General features: G+C 35.1%; 1 protein-coding gene across 4 annotated transcripts in view; it reads right to left on the bottom strand.

Annotated features, from left to right (window-relative positions):
• Positions 1-16,567, bottom strand: part of G2E3 (G2/M-phase specific E3 ubiquitin protein ligase) — a 34,543-nt gene extending 17,976 nt beyond the window's left edge. Inside the window, exons 1-11 of one of the 4 annotated variants that reach the window (XM_058162207.1) lie at positions 16,091-16,506; positions 11,348-11,459; positions 10,237-10,336; positions 8,854-8,925; positions 8,237-8,291; positions 6,747-6,844; positions 4,953-5,054; positions 3,389-3,513; positions 3,051-3,213; positions 583-689; positions 323-439 (exon numbers count right to left, since the gene is read on the bottom strand). In XM_058162207.1, the coding sequence (XP_058018190.1) occupies positions 323-439; positions 583-689; positions 3,051-3,213; positions 3,389-3,513; positions 4,953-5,054; positions 6,747-6,844; positions 8,237-8,288 (764 nt within the window). In that variant the 5' untranslated portion in view covers positions 8,289-8,291; positions 8,854-8,925; positions 10,237-10,336; positions 11,348-11,459; positions 16,091-16,506. The other 3 variants (XM_058162206.1, XM_058162205.1, XM_058162208.1) reach the window with 3 other exon arrangements.
• Between the last annotated feature and the right edge of the window lie 749 nt (positions 16,568-17,316).

The following is a 17,316-nucleotide window of genomic DNA, read 5'->3' as shown; positions in this document are numbered from 1 at the left end:
TTTCATAACTATTGTTTATTATAATAAAAAGAATTGTTCAACATTTCAAAGAAACGAGTTTGCCAAATACAATAAATTTGATGCAGCGATTAATAAGCTAATGTAGAAACCAGGAGACTGTGAATTTTAATCCCATTTTAGGAACAGAAACAGCTGGGTGACCTTGGGCCAGTCACTTTTTCTCAGTCCAACTCACTTCACCAGGTTGTTATTGTGGAGAAAATAGGAGGAGGAATAAATAATTCTAATTTTCTGATGCTACATTTGAAAAACTACAAAGAAATTAGACATGAATGGTGACAAAGACAGCACATATTACTACCTATCAGGCTCATTGTAGTCTCTTCCATTTTTGCAAAGGCATCTTTTAATATCACAATGTTGGTAACGTTGAAGAAGTTCTTGATAGGCGTTCTGTTCTAGTTCCCAGGAGGCATCTCTGGAATCATTTAAACATATATTTGAATACTGAAGTTTAGCTTGTTAAACAAGATATAACAGCAAAATACAGCATGAAAATGCACTCACACAATATAAGATAATACACATTCCAATATATTAAGTGTAATTTAAATCACTTACTTTTCTGGAATATGGATCCCCATTCTTAACATTTCATTCTGAAATTTTTCTTTATTATTACATACAGGACATCTAAAGAAATATACCCCTGCACTCAGAGCTTGACGCTAAATCCAAGAGAAAAATAAAGAATGATCAATAAAACTTATTAAGTTCACACAGAAACAACAAAATGACTTTGAAAATTAAGGCATAATATCTGTAAGAATAAATAAATGATGGAGATATAAAAATGTTCCATTTCCTTTAAATATTGCAAATAGTAACTATAAGGGATGAATGAAAAGTAATGCCTTCAATGTCCCAAACAGATGGCAATGCTAATGAATTAAAACCTCTAACATGTTCTTTAACGTATGTCCTTTCATTTCAGTTGGTAGAAGATCACTGTGAGAAAAGATTGCTTTGTTCATTCTTTGAAATGGAAGACTGCGATTACTCATCAATGAACTTTAAGCAACACTCCATGTTTAATTTTTGACTGAAGTAGTCCCCTCCTGGGACTTTTTTTTTTTTTATTTGAATTTATATCCCGCCCTTCTCCGAAGACTCAGGGCGGCTTACAGTGTTAAGCAATAGTCTTCATCCATTTGTATATTATATACAAAGTCAACTCTTATTGCCCCCAACAATCTGGGTCCTCATTTTACCTACCTTATAAAGGATGGAAGGCTGAGTCAACCTTGGGCCTGGTGGGACTTGAACTTGCAGTAATTGCAAGCAGCTGTGTTAATAATAGACTGTCTTAGCAGTCTGAGCCACCAGAGGCCCTTCATTTTAGAATATGGGTTTTCTTTGGTGATGACTGCATTGACATTACTGTGTGCTGCTGGATCAAAAAAATGGTGAACAGGAAAGATCTTTGTGTGATCAGAATGAAGTGGACAATTAAGACACATGAGAAATGCTACTGAGTTGGTTAAAGATAACTGGCAGATTGTTCAAAGGGACACTGCTGTCAAGCTTATCATTTAGCTTCGCAGGAACATGTAGGTCACATGACCAATGTATTTCAATATAGTATTAGAAGGTTGGGCAAGATGAGTTGCAAATTATGGGCAACTTTCAGGAGTTGAAATTTGCCAGCAATTGTCATGAGAATGAATGTTTTGACTTTTTTTCATAACATTATGATAGCCAATGAAACTGGATTTATCCTGATAATCCAGAAATGAAGTATCAGTCCATGGAATATTACCACAAAGCTACACCTGTAGAAAAAAAATTCAAAATCCCAGTTTGGCAGGAGAACATATGGCTACAGTTTTCTGAGACATAGATTACTTTTAATTTGGCACCACTATGACCTCAAAGTACTTTACAATACACAAAAATTCTGAAATAATGATTTACCATGTTTTTCGGTCTATAAGATGCCCCTGACTATAAGACACACCTAAATTTAGAAGAGGAAATCAACAAAAAAAGTTTTTGGCCTCCGCACGCCTCATTTTTGGGCCTTTTCCAGTCTTTTTTCTGCCCATTTTCTAGGCTTTTTTTGGCCTGTTTTCAAAGCTTTTTTCAGCTTTCTGAGGCTTTTTTGGGCCGTTTTTGAGGCTTTTTTCAGGCTACTTTTCCCAAAAAAATTGGTCAAAAAAAAGGCCTCAAAAACGGGCCAAAAATCCTTGAAAACGTGCTGAAAAAAGCCTCAAAAACATGCTGAAAAAAGCCTCCAAAACGGATTGAAAAAAGCCGTGAAAGTGGGCCGAAAAAAGGCCCGAAAATGGGATGTGCAGAGGGGGGGAAAAGAAATCAGCTGGTGGATGGGCGGGGCTTCGGTGATATTCGGTCTATAAGATGCACAGACATTTTTACCCCCTTTGGGAGACAAAAAAGTCTGTTTTATAGTCCGAAAAATACGGTAACCAGAATTCCAAAGCACAAGAACATTTTGTTGCATCGTGTCAATGGTAGGCCTCGAGCTCATGAGCCATCCAAGAGGCAATTGTGAAGAGGGATGTTACCACCTTACCCCATTTGTCATAAAGTCCAGACTTGGCATCATGTGACTTCCATTTTCCCCCAAATTGAAGGAATACCTTTATGGGCATCTATTTGAGTCAAATGAAGAAATGGAAAGGACTGTCAGGACCTGGTTGAAGAGACAAAGTATGGAGTTCTTTCATGACAGCTTTCAAAAGCTTGTCCATCGTTGGCATAAGGATATAATGAATGGTGGTGATTATGTGGATAAGTAAACGTAGGTAACAAAAGAGCTCATTTCAAAGATTATTTTCCTATTTCATAAAAATATCCTCATATGAATTAAAGTTATGGAGGTGGAGGCATTACTTTTCATTGCAATCTTGTAGATCAGGTTTTTAAGAGTTCCCTGAACCAAGTCATACACTGATTTCTGTCTCATTTCCAACCTACTCTAAATACAGATGTACTTTTTAACAATAACAATTTACAGATGTTGTTTTTAGTAGTAAAAAGGAATTTCTGCTATGACAATGCAGACATACCTGCAAGCATTCTCTATGAAACCAAGCATTTTTACAGCATGGACTTGTCAAAATGTTGTATGTAGGTGCTTGTTCAATCAACTCCAAACATATTATACATTGTGATGATCCTTTACAATTAAAAAGACGTTTTTGAGTGGGTCGGTGTTTCCAACAATATGACCTTAAATCAGAGAGGTAGAATTACATAGAATCACATCACTTAAAAAAACTAGAATTGCTACTCCTATTAACTGAAGTTCATCTGGTATTATTAAGTGGAACTTTGTAATTTTTGAAAAAAAAATAGTTTCAGTACTTTGAAATATTTTTGAAATAATAAAGAAAAATAAACTTACGGAAAAGTTTCTCTGAATTGGAAAAGGCATCCTCTCTCAATTCCACAAGGAAAGTGGTAGCTTCGTTTGCATCTGGATGTTATACAACCGATTGATGCACCTTTTTTCTTACAGATAGCACATTTCTAAAAAAAATACCATATTAAATAATTGTAACTAAGAAGACTTCACCATAATACATAAATTATGGATCTAATCTGTAATGAATTTAAACATTTTAAGCACTATATTTTTGTCTTTTTTTATTACCATTTATAGAAAAGTTATTTTGCATCAAAGCTTATATAAGAAAAAACACTGGTATAGTGAAATAATTCATCAGATAATCAAATTTCAACCAATTCTGTTTAGTTTGCCGAAGACAATTTTTAATAAATTATTAAATTCATAAATGTAATATACCTGCCTACATTCTAATCTTAATATAAATTGTTTAATACATTATCAACTCCTATAACTTGCAAACATTAACTTTTTCAAATAAACAATTTTTTCCAGTTTCTCCACCTATAAACAATAATCCAATAAACTCTATTGCATAGCCAATCCAGAATATCACTGTCCGATGTTTTGTTTTCAAGAATGTGATCCGATAAAATAAAAAGTATCTCCTCTTTTATATTAATCTTTAGTCTATTATTCCCTTTCAGTCCTAATCAATTTCAGGCTTTCCAGCAAACCAGCTGATAAACAAACTCCCATCAAATCACAATTTGGTAACTTGTAGTTAAGTAGGTGAAGGCAATCCCAAAACAAGTAGACCCGGTAAATGTGCAGAACATTAATGTTGTTACTATTCTGGACACCTATTTTAATCAACAGACTTTATGAAATTTATCCACAATATTGAAGTTAAATTAATGCTTGTTAGTCTGTCTAGCTTAATCTCATCTCAATTTACTGTTCCCTCTTCAAATGCCATACTTCCCAAAAGTATGGCAGCTCTGTGTATTACAGCAAGGATACACACAAGACGAAAGTGAAATATACCACTTTAAATCTTATTCCAACCAGCCTTTCACAATCTTTTTATCCTGGAGGAACCCTTGAAATAATTTTCAGGTCTTACAGAACTTCTACATGAAAATCACAAAAAATATAAACATGTCACGATAAAATTCTCCTCTAACCTACATTTCACCATCTTCAATACATTAGCAAAGCAGAGGTTGACAACAGAGTCATAGCACTAAACATTCCCATTGCACTGTGTGGCATACAACATTTAATTTAAAAAAAAATTTTTTTTATCACACTCTCTCATGAAATCCCTTGGGTTTCATGGAAACTCAGTTAAGAAAGATTGTTTTAAACCTTTGTATGAAAAGTTCATTTTGCTGGAAACTATAAACCTGCTTTGGATATATCTAAGGCAAAGAAGTGATTAATTCAGCTGGTTCAAAAGATTGCTCCCCTTGTATAGTTGAGAACAAAATCTTACTTTTTTCTTTTCAACCAAAATAGCTTAATTACATCTGTTACTGCTAATGTGAGCTTAGGATATATTTAAATTTATGAATATTTATAACTCCTTGGAACAGATTCATTATTCAAAATCTCTTACCAGTCTTGCAGCTCGATTAATTTCTTTTTGGATATCTTCAGGTAAAAAACCATAAAAGCCTTCTTCATCTTCACCTCTCTGCCAAATCCCACTTGACATTAACTATAATAAATTTAATGATGAATTAAATCAAATGACATTCCAGACATATCTGCATTAACTTTTCACCATAAGAAAGCATGTAATTTAATCATTACTGAGGTTTACCTGCAGTATAATTATATGTGATTTTCAGCAAATTATTGAATCATGTTTGCAATATATTTGTCCTCGCAAATATGGCAATACAAGTTGCCATTTATGCAGCAAAGGTAGTCCCCACTTAGCAACTGCAATTGGGAGCCTCAACTATCCATCAGTTGTAAACTGAAAAGTCATGTGACTTAATATATCAGTTTTCACTCTGGTTGTTAACAAATTGCAACAAGTAGTTAAGTGCAATGTCACATGTCTGCAACTCTTGCTTGGCTTCCCCATTTACTCTGCTTGTCAGAAACCGACTGTGAAGATCGCAAATGGCAATTATGTGACCATGGGATGCTCTGACTGTTGCAGATGCCTGAATCATGATCATCTGACATCATGGGGACATGTGAAAGCTGTAGCTTTGAGGATTGTTTGTACTGCAAATCTCCTCGTCCAGTACCATTTTGTAGGTTCAAATGGTAACTGAATGAATGACCAGTAAGTGAGGACTACCATTACATTTTTTTGTATTTGGTCCACATTTCCCAGCCAATCAAAAACATATAAAGGATTAGAACAGATAGTTATGGCAACACTTGCTTCTAAGGAAATACAGACATGATTTGATAACAAGTCCCATTGTTTTCAAAGAGGTTCACTATCAATTGTAAAGCTAGCATTGCAACTTTATTGTATAAAATGATATGCAGATTTTTTGCCACTTTCTAGCGGCATAATTTTGAATTTTTAATGTGCATAGTTTTAATTTTGTAATTGCTTTCTATTTATCTTTTTTATGTTCTGTAAACTACCCAATCACCCCATCGGAAAGGGGGCCTGCATATAAATAAACAAATAAAAGATATTCGGCAATTTTTTATCCTAAAAATAAGTTTAAGTTTTCTCTGCTTCAGCACAGTATTTGTTGCTGAGAATCTTTGCATGGTTCTGTTCTGACTCTCATTCTCAATGAATTCAGAATAAACCTGCGTCCTTTTTGACCCTCACATGGCACATTTGCACATGGAGCTTTGGCATTATTCCTGTAGTGGGGTTGTACCCCTTTGTTCCCAGGCTCAGTTTCCTGACCTCTTTTTTAAGGCACCTTTTCTTTTGTCTGAGGATACCTTTTCAGCCAGGAATACCATGTAGTCAGGTAACAATGCGGATTGCCTATTACTATGTATGGCCAGTAATTGGCTGAATGTGAATAGCAACCTTAAACTGAATTCAGAGAAGACAAAGCTGCCTGTTGTGAAGGGTGACATTTCTCAACAAAAGTGGCAGATGCTCCATGTTTTTAACAATTCTCCATTGTCAGAAAAACTGTGTATAACAGTTTGAGAGTATTTTAAGATTCGCATTTCTCCTAAATTTCCTAGACTGAAACAATGAACAACCAAATATTACATCAGCTAAGTTTATGCACCTACCTGCACTCCTTTTAGTTACTAATTTGAAAGGAAATTGAGCTCAACACTATTTATTATTTGATTTTGTTAAATAGACATATACAGTATTATAACAGATATCATAAGAGCAGCCTGTAAATTATCTAACTTTCCAATAGACTCCCAAAATTATTTGGGGGCAGTAAGAAGTACTTACCACACAGTAATAATGAACAGTGAGATTACAGTCTTCATAGGTCCTTTTTTCCCCATATTTTTCAGGACAGTCATCAGCCCGTTGACAGAATTCACAGGCTAAAAGATAAAAATGTTATGTGTACACTATGAAGTTCTATTGGTATTTGGACATATAACAAGGTAACCAGAACATCATGCAATAGTTTAGCATATTTTATAGGTTTCTCTGAACTATTAAGACAAGTAAATTGTAGTAATTACAGAAATCACTTCTGACCGCATTCATAAATAAACAAGACCGCTTGGAAATTTATTTATTTAGCAAATTTATATGGTTGAAATAAAATAAATAAAAAAATAGAATAAGCATCAATCTATTTAAAATAGTTGAGATGCCTCATAGATTCTCTGTAAAGAATCTCAAATATTTTCTGACAGTATAACACATATTAGGCTCTAGAAGTTGGTTGGTTCATTGGATGATGGAAAAGCCTTCTGGAAGGCATGTTTCCCATGACACTGTTTCACAGAAGGTATGTGGAACGTGTCCACCATACAGATCTGCTGTGATGGGCTGAAAACACTGGAGATAGGCAGGCCCTCAAGTTCTTGGTTCTATACCATATATGGCTTTGAAAGTGACAGACATCTTGAATTATACCTATAAATTTACCAGAAGCCAGTGCAGCTCTTGTAGCAGTGGAGTCATATGGATGTTCTCCACTGCTACCAAATGAATTCAAGGTCAGCCCTATACAGAGTGGATTGTAATAATCCATCAGGAAATGGCTAAGGCATCAATGTCTATGAACAATCCTCCAGATCTAGAAATGGATGTAACTAGGGTACAAAATGGTTTTGTGCAAGGGGCCTCCTGGGCAAAGCTGCCATCTGCTCCACAGAGATCTGTGGCTCCAGAAGGACTCTCAGGCTGCACATCCACTCTATCATGCTATTCCATACAAACAATAGAAGATGTCCAGCTGATGGGAGCTCTTGAACCTCCTTCCATTTAGTCTTGTTAAAACTGAGGAAAAAACACCCTCTTCTTCCCTATCCAGATCTTTCAAACAAATCTACCACCGTCTTAACAGCCTTCTCAATAAACAGCAGCTTGGAGAACTACCAGGACCGTATATCTGTGATCAAGAATAAGATATAGTAAATGATCTGGAGAATTTAGTATTAAACTTTATTAATCCAATTAGAATTCAAAACATTAACATTGTAGTGTTTGTATAGTCATTAAAAATGCAATGATTAGTAATAATTACTACTGTGCTTGATTATAAAAACACCCCAAAGGACATGTTCAAATTATATCAGTTCTTTTGTCACCAAGGTTACTAAGTACAGGAAAGGACAGAAAGAGTTTAGCGTTCTCCAATTTAGGAACCATATAATTTCCATAAATCCCAACCAGCGTGGCTATTGCAGACCCACTAATTGAAGGCACCAGGCTAGAAGCGACATTAATTAAATCAAACATAAACAGTTAAAAGCACTTACATAGATTCTGGAAGCATCCAATAATGTTCTTACTCATTTTAGTGTTCTCCATCAACTAAGTCATATGAGAAAAAAAAATCAGTTGTTATGTGATATTAAACTTTTAGTCTTTGAATTATCTAATCCTCTACAGTTTCAATTAAGAACAAACTAAATGGTAAACAAAATAAAGAATTGCTCATTATATACTGCGTTTCCCCAAAAATAAGATCCTGTCTTATATTTTTTTGAATCCTGAAATAAGCACTTGGCCTTATTTTCAGGGAGATCTTATTATTTTGGGGCACATGGAGCAAGATAGGGTTCCTCTTGCTGTCTTACCTAATTTCCAGCTCTGCGTTTAAATATTTTTGGGGAGGGCTTATTTTCAGGGTGGGGGGAGGCTTATTTTAGCACATGCGCTCAAAAGCCCAATTGGGCTTATTATCAAGGGATGTCTTATTTTCCGGGAAATGGGGTATATATCTCAACAGTAACATGAAATGTGGCTTTGTTTTTGATCAGTAACTTATGGAACTTTTTCATTACAACTAATTATTTATAGCAATACTACAATTTAGCATAAACCTGAAAGTCAGAAATGCAAATACAGTCTATTTTTGGCTACACAAAATTACCTGGGGAAAAAAATAAGGTATTCTTTGCTGTTCTTTTGTCTCTGCAAATTTGTGGACAGTCCTGCATTCAGTCTTCATCCAGATAAGAAAGATGATGAGGAGCAAAAGAAAAAGACAGAGCAAACAAGAAAGGGAAGGAGGGGTAGGGGAGGGGAGTAGAGTAGAGGGGAGTTAAATGTTTTATATCAAATGAACAAGCAAGGAGGCAGATGAGACAATAGATCATAAAGGCTACTACTCTGGCATAATTAGGTCACAAAGGTATTTCTGAGGCATTACAGTTGTCATCCAACCACTCAAGTTAGGGATCTCCTAAGTCAATACAGTTGTATAAAGCAGAGTAGCAAACCCTATTGGTATATAATGCTAAGTATCAAATCCAAACCACACTTTTAAAAGGACCCAAAGAACTGGAAAATAATTAAGTGTATAAAGGAAAATTTACAAAATTATGAAGTTAAATTATACTATTCTGCTTAGTATTTTTTTCACTAGCAATGTTGACTTATGCTACATTTATGCTATGAGTTTGGAGACAGAGTTTTTTTAAAGGCAAATCTAGCAAGTGGAGACAAAACAATTTATTCTTGTCAACTGAAAATAAAATAAATGAATTTGCAGTAATATCTTTTACCATATCAAATTCTTTAACATGAGAAAATAAGATAACTTCTATTGGTTGAGGAATATAATATACATACAACAACTTCAATTTTTGTATATGGAACACATAAGGTTCTTATCTTGGTTAAAACTGTAAATCAGATGGAATCTGTATTCTTCTTGAAAACAGGAATACAGGTGCCTATAGAAGCAGGCAAAAACCCTATCCTCAGCATTTCAAATCATTTCCAGTCCCACATTTGAGAGTTATCCCCCAATTCCCAGAGCACCTTTTCTAGAAATACAGAATAAGAAAAAAATTACAACCCCCCTCCCACACTTTCAAAATAAGTGTCCTGCTACCAGTCAGTATTTCACTAATAAAAAAATAACATAAGAAATTGGTGTTTGAGAAAAATAATAAACCACTGATTTTCCCATGATTATTTTGAATACAGTACTAATGCAGTATTGATGAACATGCAATTTGTATTTAGTTTATAAATCTTTCAAAGAAAATAAGAGGCTTTGGAAAATAAGAGGCTTAATTAGTGGGTCTATACAATTTTAATAAGCAAGAATGAACAAATTTTAAAACTTTGCATACACACACACACACACACACGAATTCTAGGATTTTTCCTTCTTCTTGTTCATTCATGAGCCTGGTCTGCTTTTTTGCATACATTACAGAAAAAGGTACAGATTTTATTTATTTATGATCTTCAAGACAAATCTTCAGCTCAACAATAACTGACTGTGACTTTTCAAAGTACTCACAAAATTTAAAGCTGTTTTCCCATAAGCATGTGTAAATGATAGGGATCTTGTGTTCTCCGCCTTGACTGAATCTGATCACCAATCTTGCTCCATCTGCACTCTTTCAGGATTAGAAAAACACAATGACAATTATTTTTTTACTGAAAAGCATATTCTTTATTAGTAGTAAAAATCTTATAAAGTGAAATGTTGGTACCACTATGAATAAAAAATAATACTCAAAAGAATCTGATTCTACGGTATGTTAGCCTTCTACCACCTGAACATTCTTCAGATGTTTGGACATCAATTTTTATAACTCTTAGCAGTTACCAAGCTGGTTGGAAACTTTAGAAGTCCATACACAATTAAAGTTGTTCTATGGTGTTTTTAATTGCTGTTAGTTGCCTGGTCCCCACAAGCCCTACTATGCTGCCTCATCATGGTGGTGGGTGTTCCTGGCAAAAATCTGTGAAGAACATATATTCTCAGCTTGATGACCCAAGATGTAGAGATCATTCCAGCTATCTAGCAAAAGCAAACAGGTACGTGTGCTAAGCAATAACAAAATAGGAAAATACTGGATGCAGATTACCTCTTTAGCAGCAATGGCAAAGGCATTATTCATATTGTGAGAGAAGGCAATGGCAAACTATTCTTATATTTTTACTAAACATCACATGGATAGAAAATGATTGACAATTCACGGAGAAAATCTATACGGTTGCTAAGAGTCAACAACAACTTGATGGAATATATTCAATCAATCAATTGTCCAAAGTCACATATTTGAGATGGGTAGTCATATAAGTTGAAATATAAGCAAACAAATTTGATGGCTTCATTTCATAAAACCGCAGCTGCTCTTATATGTATAAGGCCAACTTGACGTATTTATTACATTGAATATATTTCATTTCGTGAGAAAAGGGTTTGGACAGCCCTTTCTGAAGAACTAAGGAATTATCCAGTGAAATATGCTTGGCCACACATTATACCAACTTCAGATTAGAAAAGAAGAATTTCATTCCAATAGCAAATAAACAGAATATTAAATAATACATGTCTGGGCAATTCAGGTATTTAACTATTTCTTCTTTGTTAGATGATTTCAAATTACAAGTAACCTTACTTCTTCTAGTGCCTTTAAACAGAGATTCTTTTCCTAGTAAGGTCCTCTGGTATTCAGGGTTGACAAGTTCCAAGTACTTGAACAGTGATATCATCTATACAGATAGAATTCCCTGGACAGATAATGAAGGAATGTAGAATTTTAACTCATTTGGGACTATCATGGAGTGTAGAAATTACCATACACTCTTAATTATCTTTAATCATCTCTCTCAAAGAAGAAATTTGTAGGATAGTGTTACACTATGATCTTCCACATTTCTATGTGCAGAGTTATGGAAAACTGAACTATCCACTGGTAAATGTGATTTCTGTATTAGGGCTGTAATGATAGAGACAGGCACACTAGTGCTTTTAACATGAGCAAAAAAACTTCATCAAAGTGTTAAAGTGACCATATCCTTTGCAAGCCTCATGTTCTTGTTTCAAAAGCTGACCATAGTTGCTTCCAATGCTGTACAACACAGACCACCAGACACAGATTAACCAGGAAGCCTTAAAAAGCAAGTTGTTGCTTTGTTCATGCCGATGTGTTTTACAAAGCATCTCTCTGGAACCTTTTACACATATACTGCAAGTTCAATTTACCTGAACTCAATCGATGGATTTTACATGGGAAGAAATGTTCCACAAAGATTAATTACATTTGTGTGACAATGTGACTAAACAAATATCATTTATTAAAAAAATCTAAAATTTTGCAAATGAAACAAATCATTGCAGCTAATCAACTTTTCAATTAAATAATCATCTGGAAATAATGGCATCAAATTAATTTACTAAAATGAAGTTAAGATAGTACTTTACTTTCACTAAATTCTTGGTATCCAGGTAAATGGCAGCTTGAATTTGGCTAAGGAAAATGAATATTTCCAGATTTGATAAATAAATCTGACAGCAATTTTTGAAAGGTGGATTTCCTTTTTTTATTTTGTATATTAAATAGCTTTTAATATTTGACACCTATCTTCTCAATTCATACTTTAATTACAATATTCTAAGTGAAATATTGTTATAGCATCAAATAAAGCAATTCAACACCTGCTCATTGCAGCTCTAACAGTAACAAGAAAATAAAGCTATACATTATAATCATAAAAATCAAAAAGACAATCTAAGTTAGTGAACATAAATGGCGTTAGAAATCAAGTTTACACTGCTGTGAATAAAACATTTCCAAGTTAGTCAATTTTAAATAAAACTATTTGTAACAAACAAGACAAGAGGCAGCAGAATTTTAGATGCATGTTTTCCATTCCATTAAGGAGCAACAAAGAAGCATGTGTTCAGCAGCTTTCACAAATGCCATCTCAGTTCACAGTATGTGCTTTGCATTTAAATAAGAAAGGGTCTTAAATTCATATTGTAGCATCTGACAGGCTAATGTTACCTTTTTATCTTTCAGCAAAAAGTTTTGGGGAGATGGACTGCAGTGTCCAAGAAAAATTATCTGGAATATACAGTATTATGTTCTGCAAGTTAGAAAATATCTGATTTTTGAACTTGGAAAGTACTAAAATATTTCATCCTAATGCTCAACTTCATTCAGAATTAAATCCCACTTTCACTGGGCATTTCCTAACAATTAGTAATTTGGATTCAGAGTTCTAGCTTCGAGGTGGCGTTTTTCTGTTCAATTGTGTCCAATTCTTGGGGAATGCCTGGGAAGTTTCTGATGTTCTCTTGGCAAGGTTTTTTAGAAATGGTTTGCCATTGCCACTTTCCTACAGCTGACAGAAAGTGACTGGCCCAAAGTCACGCAGCTGGCTTCATGCCTAAAGCAGAACTGGAACTCATGTTCTCCTGTTTTCTAACCTGGCTCTCAGAGTGTGTTTTAGCTGTGACTAAAACGTAGTAACAGAACTTCTTCTATCAAGAAAAATGGATGTTACCTAGTCACATAATGAAATGTTGGCAAGCAATTAACCAAGCTAAGAGAGCAACAAGGACTGCATAGTTCAACCCTGAGCTACATATACTGTATGTTCTTTTCTATTTAAACTTAGAATTTATTTAAGTTTTGGTAAATAAACTGGAAGGATAAACCACAAACCATGATTTATAGACAATAGTTATGGTCAGATAAAATATTGAATTAAAACAGAAGTCCAGTCTTGATTATCACATGCAAATCCAGCCTCGGGCTGATGGGAGTCTGGAGTGTCAAGCACATAGTTTTGATGGTATAACATATTATACACCATATTTTCAACACCCCTGTATATGATTGCCATAAAAAAACACAAACTCCTTCTTAAAGATTTTTATGAGAACTAAAAACTAGATTAATATTCTGTGTAGTTTTATGGGCAAAACCTATACCTGGCAAATTATGCACAGATAACTTCATATCTAAAAAAGCTGTTGTAGAATTTTAAAAAAAGCTGTTGTCCTTTTTCTCTGACAAAAGCAATCAAAATGAAAGAACCTGGAGCAATTTCCAGAGAATAATTATTTTAATTGACCAAAAAGAATAATGACTTAGTGTTGAAAAAGTAGGCAAAACAAGTTAAACCTATGGTTATTTCATAACATACAGAAAATAGAAGTTTTTCTCCGTTCCTGATATAGAATTACTACTGCACCATGTAACGTGTTAGACCAAGTAATCGTGCTATCAACTATAAAAATTCAAAATCATGGGGATAACGTATTATTTCTATGATCCAAAGCAATGTGCTACATAATATCAAATGCTGAGGAACATAAATAGCAGAGTATCAGTGTGTTTAGGCTCTACATATGAGTTTGCCTTAGTTTTGATCACTGTAGGAACAGTGTGTTATATTTAAATAACTTTTCTGCTGCATTATCGCATTTATATTCTTGACATTGAAAAATGTTAGAAAATGTTGGAAATGTCATCTCCTTTCTATGTACAAATGGTATGAGATTATCCTATTCCCAGAATGGTGTTTTTTTTCCATAGGATTATTTGCTTTTACTACCTGGGTAGCAGTCAATTATGCAAAATACTGGAGCGGCTCAGCTAGATCAGACAACCAATTAAATAGCAACCTGTTTCCTATACAGTAAGATTAGATGCCCAGAAGTTTACAAGTAGAATATCTTTTTGACAGAACCATCATATCAGGTCTCAGCACAACCGTCAATCTACTTTTATCATTCTTCCTAAAATGGCAACTGGCTTTAAAATAAGTCTTTTGCAATTACTCTGCCCTTTGTCCCATTTTCTTAACCTAACCGAAGACCATATCTTTGAGAAAAATATTTTAGGCTACTGTAAAAAAAAAATACACCCTACAATACAAATTCTTACATATTTACAAAAATAATTCAAAAATGTAACTGAAACAATTCAGATGGTAATCACTGCAGGAATCTATCTTGAATTTTTTTCAAGAAATCCAAAGAACTATTTTAATATAACGTACAATAAAACAGGGGAGGGGGAAAGCCTTTTCCTAGAATTAAGATGCCTCCACACAAGTTCAATACCACAGATGTCAACATTCAGACAAATGCATGAAAAGATCAGCAACACTTCAGATAAAATAGCTGATAGTTTTTAATATTTAAACCAGATACATGTTATATACTTAGTGCAAGAAATTGCCCTAATCATAGAACAAGTTTTCAAGCTTCCATGTCTGAGCCAAAATGTAGCTAAAGGGACTGGTTTTGTTCTGTGCGGAAGTGGTTGGGAGAGAGAATCAGGGAAAAGACACTGGTTGCTATAGAGAAAGGACACCACTGCCATCAGGGAGGCAGAGAAAGTTCTGGGAAGATATTGGGGGAGTGGGGAGGTGGACAAGCTAAGATATGCTGCATTTGAGTATTAGCAAAAGCTGTGCGGAAAGAGGAAAATAATGAGCAGGTAGATGGGATATGCAATGCTGGGAGTAAGTGAATCTCCTCCCTCTCTTTAGTTTCCTAAAGATTAAACATAACAAGGAGTATCAATTTTCCTGAGACTACACGGCTACTATAGGGGTAAACAATTTGGTTAAAGAGCAGCCAACAGATATAAAGATGTTCATGATGGTTGCCAAACTTTTTTCTTTGTTCAGATCCAAATACTGCGCATCACTACTTCCAGTCCAGCTTTTGTATTGACCAAAAGCACTGCTCTCTGGCTTTAATTTCAGCTTCATTTTCATCTATTATTTAACTTAATACTCAAAGCTGTCAATTGTTTTTGGATTTTAATGATGCATTCAAGGTATTTATTTGCATAGCTGTCCACTTCACTTGCATGTGACTCTGGCTCAATAAACAATTAAAATACAAGATAAACAATCATATAATATCCAACAATTAAACTAGTTAAAAACTAAAATAACACCTCACTCCAAAACTGAAACACCACCCAACTCTACCAGATATCATAAAACTTAGATTATTATGGCAGATTGTAACATTTCCCAGTAGTAAAGATAATCTATCAAGAGAGTTTTAAATAGTTAAAGCAGAAAGACTGCCACAAATGAGAAATTAAATGGAAATTAGGAACAAGCCTGCAAAATTATTAACCTGAATATTACTTTGAAAAGCCTTTGTCCCCTGCATCTCTTTTCACAAAGAAATCCAATTGATGTCATCCTTTGCAAGTAAGAATGGAAAGAAATACACCCTATTTCTGCAATTGTCGCTCAAGTTACTTGGGAAAGCAGGACCGATTTGAACGCATCAACACGAACTCGCGAATAAACAACTGTCCTAAAAGGCAAAAAAAAAAAAAGAAAAAGAAAAAAAAGGTGGCGGGACGAGGAATCTCGCTTACCCATAAAAATTCTGTCTTTGGTTTCGCTGCAACAAAAGAGTAAACTGTCAAATCCGGGATTTCTTCTGTTAGACGATCGAGCCTCAACAAACTGCAACCCTTTTTTCCTCCATTTCTCCTTTTGTACCGCTACTGTTTTAATCCTAGTATTCACCTTTCCGGGAGTATATCCCGAGTTTGACGGGCTTACTCCATAGACTGCAGCTCCCTAATTTAGCATAACCAGGGAGTCGCGCACAGCAACTCCACCGAAGCCACGGCGGAGAATTCGGAGTGCAAAGAAGCGCCGTACAATATAATCAATCAATCAATCAATCAATCAATCCCTACGCAGAAAAACCCTTCGCCCTCCCTGTGCCCTAGTCCGTTCGCTCTAGCCTCCCAGTAGCGGATCGATCCTTCTCCCTCCGCGCAGCCCGATCTGCAAGCCTCACCTCCAAGACGCGTAACACGCCCACGTCCGCTCGAAAATAACCGCCGCACTAATTCAAACTCCGACATCCGCTTGCGTCACAAACAGAGGCACGAATGGAGGAAAAGAACCCCGCCCCCTTTCTCCGTCGTAAACTACATCCATTGAACCGATTTTCTACTGCGCTGGTCTGAGTGGAATTCTTAGAGCGGAGGGTGGGGCTGGTGGTGAGGAATTCTTTGATTGAATGATTGGCTGCTATTGGCTAACTATGTCAGGAGGGGGAAAGAGGCTGGGCTAATTTTCCTTCTCTCTCCATTAAGCTTTTCTGGGAGGGGTGGAATTTGTCAGCCAGGGAAACCAGTGGTGCCGGAGTTTGAGCCTTGCCTCCAACAAAGGAACGGTTCTCAGTATGTGAAGTTGGCAGAATCGTCCGTGATTCAAATCCTCATCGCTCCGGAACTTTTAAATAAGTAACCCTCAACACAATTGATAAAATAGAATGAGCTGAAAGGAACCTTGGAGGTCTTCTAGCCCAGCCCCCTGCTCAAGCAGGAGAACTTATTTATTTATTTATTTTGTCACAACAATATATGTAGGTATCATACAAAAAGCTTATATGGTATATAAACACATATATGAGAAAATATAGGGAGGTATAAGAAGAATAGAATAGAATAGAATTTTATTGGCCAAGTGTGATTGGACACACAAGGAATTTGTCTTGGTGCATATGCTCTCAGTGTACATAAAAGAAAAGATACGTTCATCAAGGTACAACATTTACAACACAATTGATGATCAATATATCAAT

Source organism: Ahaetulla prasina, chromosome 1, assembly GCF_028640845.1.
Source record: "Ahaetulla prasina isolate Xishuangbanna chromosome 1, ASM2864084v1, whole genome shotgun sequence".
Lineage (NCBI taxonomy): Eukaryota > Metazoa > Chordata > Lepidosauria > Squamata > Colubridae > Ahaetulla > Ahaetulla prasina.
Note: the sequence above shows the minus strand (reverse complement) of the source record. Positions and strands in the feature narration are given on the sequence as shown.